The sequence below is a fragment of the Scyliorhinus canicula genome, unplaced genomic scaffold (assembly GCF_902713615.1).
Source record: "Scyliorhinus canicula unplaced genomic scaffold, sScyCan1.1, whole genome shotgun sequence".
Classification (NCBI taxonomy): Eukaryota; Metazoa; Chordata; class Chondrichthyes; order Carcharhiniformes; family Scyliorhinidae; genus Scyliorhinus; species Scyliorhinus canicula.
Genome location: NW_024055727.1, coordinates 403646 through 420930, shown reverse-complemented (window position 1 = coordinate 420930; position 17285 = coordinate 403646). Strand labels below are relative to the sequence as shown.

Here is a 17285-nt window from a genome sequence, read left to right as displayed (position 1 = left end):
GTCATGCCTCACAAACCTTATCAAGTTCTTTGAGAAGGTGACTGAACAGGTAGACGAGGGTAGAGCAGTTGATGTGGTGTATATGGATTTCAGTAAAGCGTTTGATAAGGTTTCCCACGGTCGGCTATTGCAGAAAATACGGAGGCTGGGGATTGAGGGTGATTTAGAGATGTGGATCAGAAATTGGCTAGTTGAAAGAAGACAGAGAGTGGTAGTTGATGGGAAATGTTCAGAATGGAGTTCAGTTACGAGTGGCATACCACAAGGATCTGTTCTGGGGCCGTTGCTGTTTGTCATTTTTATAAATGACCTAGAGGAGGGCGCAGAAGGATGGGTGAGTAAATTTGCAGACGACACTAAAGTCGGTGGAGTTGTAGACAGTGCGGAAGGATGTTGCAGGTTACAGAGGGACATAGATAAGCTGCAGAGCTGGGCTGAGAGGTGGCAAATGGAGTTTAATGTGGAGAAGTGTGAGGTGATTCACTTTGGAAAGAATAACAGGAATGCGGAATATTTGGCTAATGGTAAAATTCTTGGTAGTGTGGATGAGCAGAGGGATCTCGGTGTCCATGTACATAGATCCCTGAAAGTTGCCACCCAGGTTGATAGGGTTGTGAAGAAGGCCTATGGTGTGTTGGCCTTTATTGGTAGAGGGATTGAGTTCCGGAACTATGAGGTCATGTTGTAGTTGTACAAAACTCTAGTACGGCCGCATTTGGAGTATTGCGTACAGTTCTGGTTGCCTCATTATAGGAAGGACGTGGAAGCTTTGGAACGGGTGCAGAGGAGATTTACCAGGATGTTGCCTGGTATGGAGGGAAAATCTTATGAGGAAAGGCTGATGGACTTGAGGTTGTTTTCGTTAGATAGTCGAAGTTTAAGAGGTGACTTAATAGAGACATACAAAATGATCAGAGGGTTAGATAGGGTGGACAGCGAGAGCCTTCTCCCGCGGATGGGGATGGCTAGCACGAGGGGACATAGCCTTAAATTGAGGGGTAACAGATATAGAAAGCAAAGAGTTGGGATAAATGGGTGTTTCTCTGGTTGGCAATCAGTAGCTAGTGGTGTCCCTCAGGGATCCGTGTTGGGCCCACAATTGTTCACAATTTACATTGATGATTTGGAGTTGGGGACCAAGGGCAAGTTTGCAGATGACACTAAGATGAGTGGTAAAGCGAAAAGTGCAGAGGATACTGGAAGTCTGCAGAGGGATTTGGATAGGTTAAGTGAATGGGCTCAGGTCTGGCAGATGGAATACAATGTTGACAAATGTGAGGTTATCCATTTTGGTAGGAATAACAGCAAACGGGATTATTATTTAAATGATAAAATATTAAAGCATGCCGCTGTTCAGAGAGACTTGGGTGTGCTAGTGCATGAGTCACAGAAGGTTGGTTTACAAGTGCAACAGGTGATTAAGAAGGCAAATTGAATTTTGTCCTTCATTGCTAGAGGGATGGAGTTTAAGACTAGGGAGGTTATGTTGCAATTGTATAAGGTGTTAGTGCGGCCACACCTGGAGTATTGTGTTCAGTTTTGGTCTCCTTACTTGAGAAAGGACGTACTGGCGCTGGAGGGTGTGCAGAGGAGATTCACTAGGTTAATCCCAGAGCTGAAGGGGTTGGATTATGAGGAGAGGTTGAGTAGACTGGGACTGTACTCGTTGGAATTTAGAAGGATGAGGGGGGATCTTATAGAAACATTTAAAATTATGAAGGGAATAGATAGGATAGATGCGGGCAGGTTGTTTCCACTGGCGGGTGACAGCAGAACTAGGGGGCATAGCCTCAAAATAAGGGGAAGTAGATTTAGAACTGAGTTTAGGAGGAACTTCTTCACCCAAAGGGTTGTGAATCTATGGAATTCCTTGCCCAGTGAAGCAGTTGAGTCTCCTTCATTACATGTTTTTAAGGTAAAGATAGATAGTTTTTTGAAGAATAAAGGGATTAAGGGTTATGGTGTTCGGGCCGGAAAGTGGAGCTGAGTCCACAAAAGATCAGCCATGATCTCATTGAATGGCGGAGCAGGCTCGAGGGGCCAGATGGCCTACTCCTGCTCCTAGTTCTTATGTTCTTATGTTCTTATGACAGAGGTCAGAGGTGGTTTTTTTACGCAAAGAGTGGTGAGGCCGTGGAATGCCCTACCTGCAACAGTAGTGAACTCGCCAACATTGAGGGCATTTAAAAGTTTATTGGATAAGCATATGGATGATAATGGCATAGTGTAGGTTAGATGGCCTTTAGTTTTTTGCCATGTCGGTGCAACATCGAGGGCCGAAGGGCCTGTACTGCGCTGTATCGTTCTATGTTCTATGTTCTATTTAAAATTATGAAGGGAATAGATAGGATTGATGTGGGCAGGTTGTTTCCACTGGCGGGTGACAGCAGAACTTGGGGACATAGCCTCAAAATAAGGGGAAGTAGATTTAGGACTGAGTTTAGGAGGAACTTCTTCACCCAAAGGGCTGCGAATCTATGGAATTCCTTGCCCAGTGAAGCAGTTGAGGCTCCTTCATTAAATGTTTTTAAGGTAAAGATAGATAGTTTTTTGAAGAATAAAGGGATTAAGGGTTATGGTGTTCGGGCCGGAAAGTGGAGCTGAGTCCACAAAAGATCAGCCATGATCTAATTGAATGGCGGAGCAGGCTCGAGGGGGCAGATGGCCTACTCCTGCTCCTAGTTCTTATGTTCTTATGTAATCCAGGCAAATGCGAGGTGATGCATTTTGGAAGATCAAATTCAAGAGCAGAATATATGGTCAATGGAAGGGTCCTGGAGAAAATTGATGTACAGAGAGATCTGGGAGTTCAGGTCCATTGTACTCTGAAGGTGGCAGCGCAGATTGATAGAGTGGTCAAGAAGGCATACATCATGCTTGCCTTCATCGGACGGGGTATTGAGTACAAGTGTCGGCAGGTCATGTTACACTTGTATAGGACTTTGATTCGGCAACATTTGTAATACTGCGTGCAGTTCTGGTCGCCACATTACAAGAAGGATGTGGATGCTTTGGAGAGGGTGCAGACGATGTTGACCAGGATGTTGTCTGGTATGGAGGGTGCTAGCTATGAAGAAAGGTTGAATAGATTAGAAAGACGGAGGTTGAGGGGGCACCTGATTGAGGTTTACAAAATTATGAGAGGTATGGACAGGGTGGAGAGCAACAAGCTTTTTCCAAGAGTGGGGGTGTCAGTTACAAGGGGTCACGATCTCAAGGTGAGAGGGGGAAAATTTAAGGGAGATGTGCGTGGAAAGATTTTTTATGCAGAGGGTGGTGGGTGCCTGGAACGCTTTGCCAGCGGAGGTGGTAGAGGCGGGCACGATAGCATCATTTAAGATGCATCTGGACAGGTATATGAACGGGTGGGGAACAGAGGGAAGTAGACCTTGGAAAATAGGCGACAGGTTTAGATAAAGGATCTGGATCGGTGCAGGCTGGGAGGGCCGAAGGGCCTGTTCCTGTGCTGTAATTTTCTTTGTTCTTTGTGCGAACTGTACACAGTCACCCAAGCTCGGAATTGAACCCTGGCCTCTGTCACTGTGATGCAGCAGTGCTAAGCAGTGAGCCAGCGAGCCGACCAATTTCTTATCGCGTGCACTATCGAGTCCTGGGTGCGAACCATTCATATCTCTTTCTCATGACCACAGGTAAAGATATATTTGTTTAACCATTGGCCAAACACCGACAGACATTTTTTGTACTCACCCCTCACAGTCATTTCCACACTTTTGGCCGTGTGTGTTAAACTGTTGCTAACGCTACAATGGTACCATCCAGAATCCATCACGGTGGCCTGTCGGATGTGATACACATTGTGACTGACCGAATCAGAATTCATAAGGCTGTTGTTTCTGTAGAATGAATATTCTCCGCTCCCACAGGCATCTGAGTCGCTGCACTCACAGCTCAGCGTTATATTGTCACCATCCTTTGGCCTGTCAGGTTTTACAGACAGCCTCACAGGAAGATCTGAAATGGAAGAGGAAAGGAGGTCACTGTTCAGGATCGCTCAGTATCCCAAAATTGGTGCATTACAGATGTTGCTGTGTTCCGAAGGGTGGGAGGGGGTTCTTCTGCAGGAATGCATTTGGAGACTGTGAAAAACGGGCGGTATTGGTCATTTCATTTGATCGCTGTGTTTGAAATGTACTTTTTATCCGCTAATGTGAAATGGACGTCACTATCTGGGGGCAGCATTTATTGTCCATCCCGTACTCCCCTTGAGAAGTTTGTGGTCAGCTGCCTTCTTTACCCTGTGTAGGGGTTGTAGGTCCACCCACTGTGCTGCTAGGGAGGTCGTTCCAGGACGTTGATATATTTCCAAGTCAGGGTGGTGAATGACTTGAAGGGGAACATCCAGGTGGTCGGCATTGACCATATTGGACGGCTTGTCCTTCTAGATGGTGGTGGTCGTGGGGGTTTGGAAACTACTGACTAAGGAGCCTTAGTGAGTTCCTGCATCTTGCAGATGGTACACACGGCTGCGCCGATAGTGGAGGGTACGAAGGGTTGTGGAAGCGGGGAGCGGGGGGCAATCCAGCGGGGCTGCTTTGTCCTGGATGCTGGAGCGCATCAATATCAGGGCAGCAGGGTAGCATGGTGGTTAGTATAAATTATTCACAGCTCCAGGGTCCCAGGTTCGATTCCCGGCTGGGTCACTGTCTGTGTGGAGTCTGCACGTCCTCCCCCTGTGTGCGTGGGTTTCCTCCGGGTGCTCCGGTTTCCTCCCACAGTCCAAAGATGTGCGGGTTAGGTGGATTGGCCATGATAAATTGCCCGTAGTGTCCTAATAAAAAAGTAAGGTTAAGGGGGGGGGGGGGGGGGTTGTTGGGTTACGGGTATAGGGTGGATATGTGGGTTTGAGTAGGGTGATCATGGCTCGGCACAACATTGAGGGCCGAGGGGCCTGTTCTGTGCTGTACTGTTCTATGTTCTAATATCATTGAAGCTGCCCTCATCTGGGCAAGTGAACGGTATTATTCCATTGCATGACCGACGTTTGCCTTGTGGATCGTTTTGCGGAGTCAGGAGGTGAGTTACCCACCCCCACGCGCCCCCTTCCGATTCCTGAGCTTTGATCGGCTCTTTCAGCCACAGTATTGACATGGTTAGCGCAAATCAGTGCCCTGTCAATGGTGAGCACCATGGTGTTGATGGCATATTGGGGCGCAGTATCAACTGGCACTTTCCAATGTGTGATTCACCTAACGTACAGCTCCAGATCAGTCATGGTGCTGACTAAAGGGTGACAGATCATCCCTCTGTTCAAAGTAGGGGAATATTGTCGATAAACTGTTGTGGATCAGTCAATTCAGCCCTTTGCAATGAGGAGAGACAATTGGGAAAATTCTCAGAATGATATCTGACGGCCAACGCCGATTCTGCACCAAACGACAAAGCCGAATAGCTACATTCAATCATCAGAGGGAATGTCTTCAAACGGGTGTTTAGAAGGTTGCATATTTCATAAGACGAAGGGGAAACCGCAGCGAGCATCCAAGGCATTCTTCCTCATCCGCATCTTTGGGCGAACTGTGTGCTAAACAATGAAGCAACTTGCCATTTAGCCTCCTTGGTATAGACAATGGACTGCAGTGTTAAACCCCATTTGCACTTTCCCAGTTCCTTTATTCCAACCTTTAATCCTTTTTTCCCACCACCCACCAGTTACGCAGCACATACTCGTGCGACTCGACCAACGTAGTCTATCTCATACGCTGCAGGAAAGGATGTCCCGAAGCGTGGTACATTGGCGAGACCATGCAGACACTGCGACAACGAATGAACGGGCATCGCGCGACAATCACCAGGCAGGAATGTTCCCTTCCAGTCGGGGAACACTTCAGCAGCCAAGGGCATTCAGCCTCTGATCCCCGGGTAAGCGTTCTCCAAGGCAGCACGGTAGCATTGTGGATAGCATAATTGCTTCACAGCTCCAGGATCCCAGGTTTGATTCCGGCTTGGGTCACTGTCTGTGCGGAGTCTGCACATCCTCCCGTGTGTGCGTGGGTTTCCTCCGGGTGCTCCGGTTTCCTCCCACAGTCCAAAGGTGTGCTGGTTAGGTGGATTGGCCATGATAAATTGCCCTTAGTGTTCAATATTGGCCTAAGTGTTGGGTGGGGTCACTGGGTTATGGGGATAGGGTAGAGGTGTTGACCTTGGGTAGGGTGCTCTTTCCAAGAGCCGGTGCAGACTCAATGGGCCGAATGGCCTCTTTCTGCACTGTACATTAGATGATTATAAGGCGGTCTTCAGGACACGCGACAACACAGAATCGCCAAGCAAAAACCTATAGCCAAGTTCCGCACGCATGAGTGCAACCTCAAACGGGAATTTGGATTCATGTCGCATTACATTCATCCCCCACCATCTGGCCTGGACTTGCAAAATCCTACCAACTGTCCTGGCTTGAGACAATTCCCACCTCTTTAACCTGGGATTACTCCCTATCTCTGGATCTGTAACGATTTGATTACCTGCAAATGCTCGCATTCAAAGCATTGTCTGGATCTCTGACTTTGTCTATATGAATGTTTCTGGAACATACCTCTCCATTCACCTGAGGAAGGAGCAGTGCTCCGAAAGATCGTGTTTGAAACAAACCTGTTGATCTTTAACCTGGTGTAGGAAGATTTCTTACTGCCCTTTTCCCCCCAATAACTTTGCTTTTTTTCTCTTGCTTGTGGATAATGTACAATGGCACATACCTTTAATGTCTACAAATGTATATGCTGATGAGTAGATGGGTCCATTGGTAAAGTTAACAAATTGCAATTCGCAGCGATAACGTCCTTTATCCTCCACGGAAACCCTTTCAATTTCAAATGTACCACTTCCAACAAAAACTGTTGCCTCGCCCAAACGAGAACCTTCTTTGAAAAACGTGTAAATCGCCTCCTTCTTAAAGGTGAAATTACATCTTAACAGCAGATTTTGGTTGGCCCACAGAATTTCTGGAAGACTCTCAATGGTCGTTGAGCCATCTGGTTCTATTGGAGAGAAACAATGGAAATTAGCAGATTGGCAGGAATTCGTTCCTTAAATCATAATCACACATTTCTTCTTTTACAGCCATCCACTACCATCTCGAAGTCAAGAGCAGAACACACCGACGAAACTCCAGCATCTGGAGGTTCCCCTCCAAGTTACTGACCAGCCCTGCTGGGAAATATATCACCTTTCCTTCACTCTCACTGGGGCAAAATGCTGTAAGGCTCTCTGTAGGTTGGACCTACATCTCAAGGACTGCAGTGGCTCAAGAAGACAACTCACCACCACCTTCTGAAGGCACCTAGGGATGGGCAGTAAATGTTGGTCAAACCAGCGACGTCCAAGTCCCGACTCTGATAAACAATCATTCAGAGGCGGTGGGGAGTTTGGTACATCAAGTTGCAGCGGGTCTAAAATAAACCTTCAGTAACCAGGACCTCATCCCAAAATCCCACAATCCTCAGGGATGGAGGGTATGTAGCAGAGATATCGAAGGGCAGCACGGTAGCATTGTGGATAGCACAATTGCTTTGCAGCTCCAAGGGTCCCAGGTTCGATTCCCGGCTTGGGTCACTGTCTGTACGGAGTCTGCACATCCTCCCCGTGTGTGCGTGGGTTTCCTCCGGGTGCTCCGGTTTCCACCCACAGTCCAAAGATGTGCAGGTTAGGTGCATAGGCCATGATAAATTGCCCTTAGTGTCCAAAAAGTGCCCTGAGTGTTGGGTTGGGTTATGGGGATAGGGTGGTGTTGACCTTGGGTAGGGTGCTCTTTCGAGGAACCGGTGCAGACTCAATGGACCGAATGGCCTCCTTCTGCACTGTAAATTCGATGATAAGTACACAATCAGCAATATGGATTCTGGATGTGATAATCTCATTCTGAACAGCGGACAGTAAGATTGATTTATTAACAAAAGTGAATGTGCACAGCAGATTGAAGGAACATGGTACCCAACAGATGACGGGAAAGGGTAATGCGAGGGTGATATTACCATGATTAGAATAGTGAGTGCTGCTCCAGTTGCAGTTTTCTAGATGATTTTTTACCAACAGGTCCCTCGAGCCTGCTCCGCCATTCAATGAGATCATGGCTGATCTTTTGTGGACTCAGCTCCACTTTCCGGCCCGAACACCAGAACCCTTAATCCCTTTATTCTTCAGAAAACTATCTATCTTTACCTTACAAACATGTAATGAAGGAGCCTCAACTGCTTCACTGGGCAAGGAATTCCATAGATTCACAACCCTTTGGGTGAAGAAGTTCCTCCTAAACTCAGTCCTACATCTACTTCCCCTTATTTTGAGGCTATGCCCCCTAGTTCTGCTTTCACCCGCCAGTGGAAACAACCTGCCCGCATCTATCCTATCTATTCCCTTCATAATTTTATGTTTCGAAAAGATCCCCCCTCATCATTCCAAATTCCAACGAGTACAGTCCCAGTCTACTCAACCTCTCCTCCTAACCCAACCCCTTCAGCACTGGAATTAACCTCGTGAATCGCCTCTGCCCACCCTCCAGTGTCAGTACGTCCTTTCTAAAGTAAGGAGATCAAAATTGAACACAATACTCCAGGTGTGGCCTCACTAAAACCTTATACAATTACAGCATAACCTCCCTAGTCTTAAACTCCATCCCTCTAGCAATGAAGGACAAAATTCCATTTGCCTTCTTAAAAACCTATTGCACCTGTAAACCAACTTTTTGCGACTCATGCACTAGCACACCCAAGTCTCTCTGCGCAGAAGCATGGTGTAATATTTTATCATTAAGTAATAATCCTGTTTGCTGTTATCCCTACCAAAATGGATAACCTCATATGTGTCAACATTGTATTCCATCTGCCAGACCCTAGCCCATTCACTTAACCCATCCAAATCCCTCTGCAGACTTCCAGTATCCTGTGCACTTCTCGCTTTCCCACTCACCTTAGTGTCATCTGTAAACTTGGACATATTGCCCTTGGTCCCCAACTCCAAATATACCTCGTGGGTATATTTTGTAAGATACCAACTTTTAAAGTTTTTCAGAACAGTTTCTCCATTCAATTGTTAATTGATAAAAAGAATGGATGTAAAAGTGAGTGCAACTTAACTTACCAGTGACGTTCACGTGAATGGTGTTACTGTAGGGTGTACTACTGCGAGATGAATCTGTTGTGGTTTTACATTTATACACGCCAGTATCGTTCTTTGAAGCATACTTGATGGGATATCTTTCCTCGCCAGGTATGTCACCCCGATCACTGATATGCCATATATAATTCTTAGAGCGTGAGCTTCTTCCAGCATCGCATGTGAGAATGATGCTGTCACCAGCCAGGAATCTAACCCATGGTGGCTCCATTGTCAGGACCGGTGCGGTGGTCTCACCTGTGGAGGTCAATGGAAAACAAGGAGGACATTTAAGTATGTCAATCGATAGTAGTGTGTGCTGCTCATTCACTAACGTTCACCACACCTACCCCAAACAGTGGCTTTTATTCAGACAAGCAACAATCCCCTAACACGACATATGTTACTTTATTATTGCCCCAAATAGAGGTATTAGTCAATCCGGGACATTCGCACAAGGTGACATGAACTGAGTATTTATATTCATCAGGAATGATGGGACTGGGGCCTTGCAGTGGTAACTGTTACACACACTAGCATACCGCAAATATCATCCAATCCATGTGCTGTATCATCTGTTTTGTGTTTAACCCCAAGGTGAAAAGCAATTAGTCAAACACGATTGTTTGACTAATCTGTTTTAACAAACAGATTGCCAACTGTCATCTAATAACGGTGATCAATGTTAAAATAGAACATAGAACATAGAACATTACAGCACAGTACAGGCCCTTCGGCCCTCGATGTTGCGCCGACCTGTGAAACCCCTCTAAAGCCCATCTACACTATTCCCTTACCGTCCATATGTCTATCCAATGACCATTTGTATGCGTTTAGTGTTGGCGAGTCCACGACTGTTGCAGGCAGGGCATTCCACGCCCTTACTACTCTCTGAGTAAAGAACCTACCTCTGACATCTGTCCTGCATCTATCTCCCCTCAATTTAAAGCTATGTCCCCTCGTGCTGGACATCACCATCTGAGGAAAAAGGCTCTCACTGTCCACCCTATCTAATCCTCTGATCATCTTGTATGCCTCAATTAAGTCACCTCTTAACTTTCTTCTCTCTAACAAAAACAGCCTCAAGTCCCTCAGCCTTTCCTCGTAAGATCTTCCCTCCATACCAGGCAACATTTTGGTAAATCTCCTCTCTACCCTTTCCAATGCTTCCACATCCTTCCGATAATGTGGCGACCAGAACTGCACGCAAAACTCCAAATGCAGCCGCACCAGAATTTTCTACAGCTGCACCATGACCTCATGGCTCCGAAACTCAATTCCTCAAGTGCACGGGTTTCCTCCCACAGTCCAAAGATGTGCAGGTTAGGTGGATTGGCCGTGTTGAATTGTCCCTTATTGTCCAAAGATGCACAGGTTAGGTGGATTGGCCGTGTAAAATTGCCCCTTAGTGTCCAAAGATGGACAGGTTAAGTGGATTGACCGTGTTGAATTGTCCCTTAGTGTCCAAAGATGTCCAGGTTAGGTGGATTGGCCGTGTTAAATTGCCCCTTAGTGTCCAAAGATGTACAGGTTAGGGGGATTGGCCGTGTTAAATTGCCCTTTAGTGTCTAAAGATGTACAGGTTAGGTGGATTGGCCATGTTAAATTGTCCCTAGTGTGCAAAGATGTGCAGGTTAGGTGGATTGACCGTGTTAAATTGTCCCTTAGTGTCCAAAGATGTACAGGTTAGGTGGATTGGCTGTGCTAAATTGCTCCTTAGTGTCCAAAGATGTGCAGGTTAGGTGGATTGGCCGTGTTAAATTGTCATTTAGTGTCCAAAGATGGACAGATGAGATGGATTATCCAAGGTAAATTGTTCCTTAGTGTCCAAAGATGGACAGGTTAATAGAATCCCGGTATTGCAGAAGGAGGCCATTTGAATCTGCATCGTCGGGTAGAAAGTACTCACTACCTAGGCCCACAACACCACACCATCCCCAGAGGCCAACTAAACCCACTTAACAATAGGACAGTAAGGAGAAATTTATCATGGTCAATCCACCTAAACTGCACCTCTTTGGACTGTGGGAGGAAAGTGCATCACCCCGGGCTGGTTTAGCACAGGGCATAATAGATGGCTTTGAAAGCAGACCAAGGTAGGCCAGCAGCACGGTTCGATTCCTGAACCAGCCTTCCCGAACAGGTGCCGGAATGTACCGACTAGGGGCTTTTCACAGAAACTTAACTTGAAGCCTACTCGTGAAAATAAGCGATTTTCATTTTTTTTTTCAAAACACATGCAGACACAGAGAGAATGTGCAAACTCCAACCCAACAGTCACTGAAGGTCGAAATTCAACCCGGGACCCCGGGAAAAGTGCGAACCACTGAGTTGCTGTGCCCGACCTTCTACTGTCATTACCTAGGCTGGCCTACATGACTCTTACATTGTGGGCGAGGCGGTTGATGTAGATATAGAGAAATACAGCACAGAACAGGCCCTTCGGCCCACGATGTTGTGCCGAACTTTTGTCCTAGATTAATCATAGATCATAGAATTTTGGACACTAAGGGCAATTTATCATGGCCAATCCACCTAACCTGCACATCTTTGGACTCTGGGAGGAAACCGGAGCACCCGGAGGAAACCCACGCACACATGGGGAGGATGTGCAGACTCCGCACAGTCAGTGACCCAAGCCAGAATCGAACCTGGGACCCTGGAACTGTGAAGCAATTGTGCTATTCACAATACTACCGTGCTGCCCTTAAGAACAAATGAATCTACACTCCATCATTCTACCATAATCCATGCACCTATCGAATAGCCGCTTGAAGGTCCCTAACATTTCCGACTCAACTACTTCGACAGGCAGTGCATTCCATGCCCCCACTACTCTCTGGGTAAAGAACCTACCTCTGACATCCCTCCTATATCTTCCACAATTAACCTTAAATTTATGTCCCCTTGTAATGGTTTGTTCCACCCGGGGAAAAAGTCTCTGACTGTCTACTCTATCTATTCCCCTGATCATCTTATAATCCTCTATCAAGTCACCCCTCATCCTTCCCCGTTCTAATGAGAAAAGGCCTAGCACCCTCGACCTTTCTTCGTAAGACCTACTCTCCATTCCAGGCAACATCCTGGTAAATGTCCTTTGCACCTTTTCCAAAGCTTCCACATCCTTCCTAAAATGAGGTGACCAGAACTGCACACAGTACTCCAAATGTGGCCTGACCAAGGTTTTGTACAGCTGCATCATCACCCCACGGCTCTTAAAATCAATCCCTCTGCTAATGAACGCTCACACACCATAGTCCTTCTTCACAGCTCTATCCACTTGAGTGGCAACTTTCAAAGATCTAAGTACATAGACCTCAAAATCTCTCTGCTCCTCGACATTGCCAAGAAATTTGTTGTTACTCCTGTATTCCGCATTCATAGTTGTCCTTCTAAAATGGACAACCTCACACTTGTCATGTTTAAACTCCATCTGCCACTTCTCAACCCAGCTCTGCATCCTATCTGTGTCTCTTTGCAGACAACAACAGCCCTCCTCGCTATCCACAACACCACCAATCTTCGTATCATCTGCAAATTTACTGACCCACCCTTCAACTCCCTCATCCAAGTCATTAATGAAAATCACAAACAGCAGAGGACCCAGAACTGATCTCTGCGGTATGCCAGGTAACTGGTAAATGCATATATTTTTTTAAATGCTAATCCTAAAGTGAGATCCTTAGTGATTTCGCATAGATGAGATCAGGGCTATGCAGAAAGATACCTGTGGTAGATTTCCCTGTAATCAATGCGGGGTAAATCAAACGTCACCAGGGGCACAATTCGAATCTTTCCGGCAGAATGGACATGGAATATGAGAGTTCGAGACGCACTTTGCAAACCACCTTCATTTCCTCCTCACAGAGTGATAAACATTGGAAACTACAGCTCAGCTGCAGGCCAATAGCATCCTATTACGCCATTAAATAACATCATCCCTGATCGACTCGTGCCTGATCCTGTCTGACCCCCTTCCCTCTTCACCCGATAAACCATTGAGTCCCTCGTCTCATAAAATAAGTGGCCGATCTCCGCCTTCGATCTACTCAATGACGCAACATCCACGCCCTTGTCTAAAAGAGAATTACACAGATTAATGGCCCAACTGCGCCGATCGTGCTGTCAGTTGAACCTGAAATGTTCTACACTTCCGGGGTCCGTATCCCTCTATCACCATCCCATTCATGTATTTGTCAAGATGCCCCTTAAACGATATTCAGGACGCAGCCGATATTCAGGACGCCAAAGCGTGTTAGTGATGCAGTGGGGAAGGTAACACTGACAAAGGAGAGTACTTGCAGGCAAGGAGATGGGTTGAAGTGTGTATATTTCAACGCAAGAAGCATCAGGAATAAGGTGGGTGAACTTAAGGCACGGATCGGTACTTGGACTACGATGTGGTGGCCATCACGGAAACTTGGATAGAAGAGGGGCAGAAATGGTTGTTGCAGGTCCCTGGTTATAGATGTTTAAACAAGATTAGGGTGGATGGTAAAAGAGGTGGAAGGGGGGTGGCATTGTTAATTAGAGATAGTATAACAGCTGCAGAAAGGCAGTTCGAGGGGGATCTGCCTACTGAGGTAATATCGGTTGAAGTCAGAAATAGGAAGGGAGCAGTCACCATGTTGGGAGTTTTCTATAGGCCCCCCAATAGCAGCAGAGATGTGGAGGAACATATTGGGAATCAGATTTTGGAAAGGTGCAAAAGTCACATGGTAGTAGTCATGGGTGACTTCAACTTCCCAAATATTGAGTGGAAACTCTTTAGATCAAATAGTTTGGATGGGGTGGTGTTTGTGCAGTGTGTCCAGGAAGCTTTTTTAACACAGTATGTAGATTGTCCGACCAGAGAGGAGGCCATATTGGATTTGGTACTTGGTAATGAACCAGGGCAGGTGATAGATTTGTTAGTGGTGGAGCATTTTGGAGATAGTGACCACAATTCTGTGACTTTCACTTTAGTAATGGAGAGGGATAGGTGCGTGCAACAGGGCAAGGTTTACAATTGTGGGAAGGGTAAATACAATGCTGTCGGACAAGAATTGAAGTGCATAAGTTGGGAACATAGGCTATCAGGGAAGGACACAGTGAAATGTGGAATGTGTTCAAGGAACAGGTACTGCGAGTCTTTGAAATGTATGTCCATGTCAGGCAGGGAAGAGATGGTCGAGTGATGGAACCATGGTTGACAAGAGAGGTTGAATGTCTTGTAAAGAGGAAGAAGGAGACTTATGTAAGGCTGAGGAAACACGGTTCAGACAGGGCGTTGGAGGGATACAAGATAGCCAGGAGGGAACTGAAGAAAGGGATTAGGAGAGCTAAGCGAGGACATGAAAGATCTTTGGCGGGTAGGATGAAGGAAAACCCCAAGACACATATGTGAGAAATATGAGAATGACTAGAGCGAGGGTAGGTCCGATCAAGGACAGTAGCGGGAGTCTGAAGAGATAGGAGAGGTCTTGAACAAGTACTTTTCTTCAGTATTTACAAACGAGAGGGGCCATATTGTTGGAGAGGACAGTGTGAAACAGACTGGTAAGCTCGAGGAGATACTTGTTATGAAGGAAGATGTGTTGGGCGTTTTGAAAAACTTGAGGATAGACAAGTCCCCTGGGCCTGATGGGATGTATCCAAGGATTCTATGGGAAGCAAGAAATGAAATTGCAGAGCCGTTGGGAATGATCTTTTCATCCTCGCTGTCAACAGAGGTGGTACCAGGGGACTGGAGAGTGGGGAATGTCGTGATCCTGTTCAAAAAAGGGAATATGGATAACCCTAGGAATTACAGGCCAGTTAGTCTTACTTCGGTGGTAGGTAAATTAATGGAAAGGGTACTGAGGGATAGGATTTCTGAGCATCTGGAAAGACACTGCTTGATTAGGGATAGTCAGCACGGATTTGTGAGGGGTAGATCTTGCCTCACAAGTCTTATTGACTTCTTTGAGGAGGTGAACAAGCATGTGGATGAAGGTAAAGCAGTGTATGTAGTGTACCTGGATTTTAGTAAGGCATTTGATAAGGTTCCCCATTGTAGGCTTATGCAGAAAATAAGGAGGCATGGGATGGTGGGAAATTTGGACAGTTGGATAACAAACTGGCTTACCGATAGAAGGCAGAGAGTGGTGGTGGATGGCAAATATTCAGCCTGGAGCCCAGTTATTAGTGGCGTACTGCAGGGATCAGATCTGGGTCTTCTGCTGTTTGTGATGTTCATTAACGACTTGGATGAGGGAGTTGAAGGGTGGGTCAGTAAATTTGCAGATGACATGAAGATTGGTGGAGTTGTGGATAGTGAGGAGGGCTGTTGTCGGCTGCAAAGAGACATAGATAGGATGCAGAGCTGGGCTGAGAAGTGGCAGATGGAGTTTAACCCTGACAAGTGAGAGATTGTCCATTTTGGAAGGACAAATTTGAAGGCGGAATACAGGGTTAACGGTAGGGTTCTTGTCAATGTGGAGGAGCAGAGAGATCTTGGGGTCTATGTTCATAGATCTTTGAAAGTTGACACTCAAGTGGATGGAGCTGTGAAGAAGGCCTATGGTGTGCTAGCGTTCATTAGCAGAGGGAATAAATTTAAAGCAGTGAGGTGATAATGCAGCAGTACAAAACCTTGGTCAGGCCACATTTGGAGTACTGTGTGTAGTTCTGGTCACCTCATTTTAGGAAGTTTGTGGAAGCTTTGGAAAAGGTGCAAAGGAGATTTACCAGGATGTTGCCTGGAATGGAGAGTAGGTCTAACTAGGAAAGGTTGAGGGTGCTCGGCCTTTTCTCATCAGAACGGAGAAGGATGAGGGGCAAATTGATAGAGGTTTATAAGATGATCAGGGGAATAGATAGAGTAGACAGTCAGAGACTTTTTCCCCGGGTGGAACAAATCATTACAAGGGGACATAAATTTAAGGTGAATGGTGGAAAATATAGGGGGGATTTCAGAGGTAGGTTCTTTACCCAGAGAGTAGTGGGGGCATGGAATGCACTGCCTGTGGAAGTAGTTGAGTCAGAAACATTAGGGACCTTCAAGTGGCTATTGGATAGGTACATGGATTATGGTAGAATAATGGAGTGTAGATTATTTTTTTCATAAGGGCAACACGGTAGCATTCTGGATAGCACAATTGCTTCACAGCTCCAGGGTCCCAGGTTCGATTTCGACTTGGGTCACTGTCTGTGTGGTGTCTGCACGTTCTCCCCGTGTGTGCGTGGGTTTCCTCCGGGTGCTCTCGTTTCCTCCCACAGTCCAGAGGTGTGCAGGTTGGGTGGATTGGCCGTGATAAATTGCCCTTAGTGTCCAAACGTCTACGATCTATGATTAACCTAGGACAAAAGTTCGGCACAACATCGTGGGCCGAAGGGCCTGTTCTGTCCTGTATTTCTCGAAAAAACAAAAAAAAATCTCTATCGTCCCTGCTTCCGTCACCTCCTCTGGCAGTGAGTTCCAGCCACCATTCTGCAGGAAAATCCTTCCCTCGCACACCTTTCTAAACGTTGCCCCTTGCACTTTATTCCTGTGTCCACTTGTAATTGACTCTCCCACACTTCGAAAAAGCTCTGACTACCCTCTCTGTCCATGCCCCTCATAATATTGTTGATTTCTACAGGGTCGACGCTCAACCTCCGTCGTTTCAGTGAGAACAAACAAATTTATTCAATCTCTCCTCACTAATGACCTCCACACAAGGGGGCGTCCTGGTAAACTCTTCAGTACCTCTCCAAAGCCTCCACTTCCTGCCGCTGGTATGCGACAGAACTGAAACCTATATTTCACATTTGGTCTAACTAAGGTTCTGCGCAACTGCAGCATGATTGCCAATATTTAAACTCAATGGCCCGGCCGTTGAACGCATGCACGCTGTCTGCCTTCTTAACTACCTTCTCTGGGATAATGGTAAGATTCATGGCAGTGTGGACGAGCAGAAAGATCCCGGACCCATGAGGTCATGTTGCAGTTGTACAAAACTCTGGTGCGGCCACATTTGGAGTATTGCGTGCAGTTCTGGTCGCCGCATTATAGGAAGGATGTGGAAGCATTGGCAAGGGTACAGAGGAGATTTACAAGAATGTTGCCTAGTATGGAGGGAAGATCTGAAGAGGAAAGGCGGAAGGACTTTAGGCTGTTTGTGTTAGAGACAAGAAGATTAAGAGGTGACTTAATTGAGGCATACGAGATGATCAGAGGA

General features: G+C 46.4%; 1 protein-coding gene across 4 annotated transcripts in view; it reads right to left on the bottom strand.

Moving 5' to 3' along the window:
* LOC119960716 (Fc receptor-like protein 5) overlaps positions 1–17285 on the bottom strand; it is a 72721-nt gene that overhangs the window by 40840 nt on the left and 14596 nt on the right. For all 4 annotated transcript variants that reach the window (XR_005459501.1, XM_038788332.1, XM_038788334.1 and 1 more), the window contains 3 exons: positions 9091–9363; positions 6711–6992; positions 3709–3972 (listed from right to left, as the gene is read on the bottom strand). Coding sequence is in view for 3 of the 4 variants with exons in the window: in XM_038788332.1 (XP_038644260.1) it covers positions 3709–3972; positions 6711–6992; positions 9091–9363 (819 nt within the window). In the remaining variant the exon portion in view is untranslated. The remainder of the gene's footprint in view (positions 1–3708; positions 3973–6710; positions 6993–9090; positions 9364–17285) is intronic.